Below are 3,075 nucleotides of genomic sequence, written 5' to 3' on the forward strand. Positions count from 1 at the left end.
TTTTAGCTGGGTCTTGCTCCTGGACACATTTGGTCTGATTTCTTTCTTTCTTTTCTATTTTTTTGTTTTATTTATTTTAGGTTTTTGCCATAGGGCATGTGCACTTGCCGGGGAGGAGAGAAACAGAGAAGGACAGTGAGAGGGAAAGTGAGAAATCACCCCCAAGAGGGGGATGGCTATGCTCCAATCCCCTCTCCTCCATTCTCCTCCTGGGATTTTGGGAATACATGCACATGTGTCCAGAGTAAGTTTCAAGCCTCCAGGTTTGGGATTTGAACTGCAGTCAGCCATCTGGAGAGTCTAGCGCCTTAACTGTTACATCACCTGCTGGCCCCCGTCTGATTTCTTACCAATAGATAATTCCTTCTCAACTTTTTCTCTCTATGGTCCTTCTCTGAAGTCTACCTCTTTGCAGTGGCCATGACATCTGTACCTACTTATCTTCTCTTTTAGATGATCTACAGGTAAGGTGATATTTAGTGTTTGAAACTGATTATCTTGTATTTCCTTTCATTTGTAGGTGCCTCGGAAGAAAGCTAAGCGAAATCAGACAGAAATGCGCTTCAACCAGCTGGTCGAACAGTATAAGCAGAAACTATTGGGACCTTCTAAAGGGGCACTTCTTGCAAAGAGGAGCAAATGGTTTGATAGCTAATGATGCCCGCAGATGGCTAAGATGCTGGGATATGTACTTCGTGGTGAAGCTCCTGGGCTCCTACCACCCCTGCGTCTGTTAATGAGGGAACAAAGCCCTGAGGGCACCTGCCACTCTGTTGGAGGCTTCCTAGGCCAGGCACATCTGAGCTTGGGTCCCTCTTCTGGTGTGTGGTAAGCAAGCCACAGAGAGCTATTTGACAAACATCATGATGCTTCTTATATGTTGTCCAGATAATTGTGTGAACTTGTACCTATAATTGTTACCCATTTTTATTATTTGTTTCTCATGTGGAAACACTTGTAAAAAGCATCCTGGAATGCTGAATTTTTAAGATGTATATTTTTTTGAACATCTCCTATAAATGAGAAATTGTGTAGCTTTTTGAATAGCAGATGCTTTTATTTCTGATACATGTGACTCCTTTGTTACTTATCAATGTTTGTGACTGTCCTAATTTAGTTACATGGTCCTTTATTACCTCAGGAGTTCACTAAGCAGAGAAAAATGCTTTCTAACATCATCACTGCAGGTGGGAGACACTGGAAGACAATCCGGGGCCTGAGGCCTGGCAGTGAGCAACCCCTGGCGAATGTTTGCCCAGGAAGTGGGTGGAAGTTAAAGATCAGCTGGAAGCCTGTTTGCAGAAGCCCACAGACACTAACCTGGCTAGGGTGATCTGCATTTCTCTCCTAGAGCACTTCCTCCTGAAGACCCAGAGAGCTAGTGGGCGTGGTGGCCCACACTCTAGCCTGACTTGATGTCACCTAGTGGGTGGCCTTGGGCCAGATGCCATCTCTCTGGGTCTTAGTTTCCTCATCTATAGAATAAGGAGTTTAACTAAATGTTTTCTCTGATCTTTCCCAGCTCTACATCTTTTTCTAAATCATTCCTACTCATATTCTTCCTTTTCTAAATTTTGGTGGTATCACAAAGCTGGCAGGGATGTTGAGTATTAGAGAGTCAGCTTTACAAGGGTCCTGATGGCAGGAAGGAGTGGGCTGAGTCTGATAAGATGAAAACCACGGGGGGCAAATGTAAATCCCCGTGCTCATGTCAGAAAACCCGCTGCACACCTTCTGGTGTGAGGGTTGGATTCGATTGAATTCACACTGCGAAGCTGCATTCTGGTTCCCACACAGTGTAGGGCTCTCAAGCTGTCCTAGTGGACATATGATGTCTCAGGTGAGTGAGCTGCTGGTACTCTGGGCTGGCCAGACCACACCTGTAAACACACGTCATGACCGCATGGTAGAGGAGATAAAAATGTCACATGGGGGCAAAATTGGTCATGCATTCCTTGTTGTGGAAGCTGATCATGGGTAAATGGATACTTATTATACTATGCTCCCTGTGTCTGTGAACGTTTAAAATTTTCCATAATAAAAAGCTGAAGAAAAGTCACATGAGTGCTAAAGAAAACTGGTATGGATCTGCCTAAGAAGTGAATTCTTGGGGTGTAATAGCTGTTGGTAGAGCCCAGAAGGATATATGGAAGCAAATGAATAAAAACCACAAGGAATCATATTTGGGCTTGATATAAAGAACTTTTTCTTTCTTTTTTATTTTTTTTTTTTGAGAAATTTTCGCTATAGGGCACGTGCGCTCGCCAGACAGACAGAGAGACACAGAGGCAGAAAACGAGAAATCACCCCCCAGGGGGGATGGTCACGCCGCAATCCCTTCTCCTCCATTCTCCTCTCGGGATCTTGGGCACACACACACATGCGCCCGGCGTGAGTTTTAAGTCACCGGGTCTAGGACGTGAACTGCGGTCGACTACGTGGGAGTCCAGCGACACAGCCATTACGCTAACTGCTGGCTCCCTCTTTTTCTTTTTTAAGATTATTTCTTTGTGAGTGAGAGACAGCACCTCAGTAGTGCCCCAATGCCTTAGTCTATTCCCACCCTTAGCCTCAGCCAGCCCCAGATACGGGCAGGCACATGCTCAGTGTACCTTGGGAGGTCTCCAAGCTTGATCTGGGAAGCTTCCCATGTGTGATTGTATCACAGAGCTTTGTGTTTGCTGCCCCATCGGGGAGCCCCAGGAAGAACTTAGGAACATAGCTGTGGGAGGGGGCATGAACTCAAGCGTGGGTGTCTCTGAGCTGGTCCACATGTAGATAGGGCCGTCCATTGTACTGTCCAGGCTAGAGGGAATGGTAAGGATCAGTCAGCGTTTCAGTGTTTGACTTCAAGATAACCTGAGGGTGCTTCAGGTCGCAGCCTATCTTCTGAGGCCTGTTTCTAGAGAGTATCTGACCATACTCTCCCTGTGATACCCTTCCTCCTTTCATCCTCATCAAGACTGTCTCAAGACAACTCAGCCCCAGCTTTACCCTCTCTAGTGCTTTTCCAACTTAGCCTCTTCCCATAGTATCCAGTACACAGGCGTCCGACCCTGCCCTTTCTACCACATT

At 46.1% G+C, this 3,075-nt stretch overlaps 1 protein-coding gene across 2 annotated transcripts in view; it reads left to right on the forward strand.

The window, feature by feature from the left end:
* Nucleotides 1–2,059, forward strand: part of RBM28 (RNA binding motif protein 28) — a 40,919-nt gene extending 38,860 nt beyond the window's left edge. For both annotated transcript variants that reach the window (XM_006146861.3, XM_006146860.3), the window contains exon 19: nt 521–2,059. In XM_006146861.3, coding sequence (XP_006146923.1) covers nt 521–655 — 135 coding nt within the window. In that variant the 3' untranslated portion in view covers nt 656–2,059. The remainder of the gene's footprint in view (nt 1–520) is intronic.
* Nucleotides 2,060–3,075: the final 1,016 nt, after the last annotated feature.

This window comes from Tupaia chinensis, unplaced genomic scaffold, assembly GCF_000334495.1.
Source record: "Tupaia chinensis unplaced genomic scaffold, TupChi_1.0 Scaffold000192_1, whole genome shotgun sequence".
Taxonomy (NCBI): domain Eukaryota; kingdom Metazoa; phylum Chordata; class Mammalia; order Scandentia; family Tupaiidae; genus Tupaia; species Tupaia belangeri.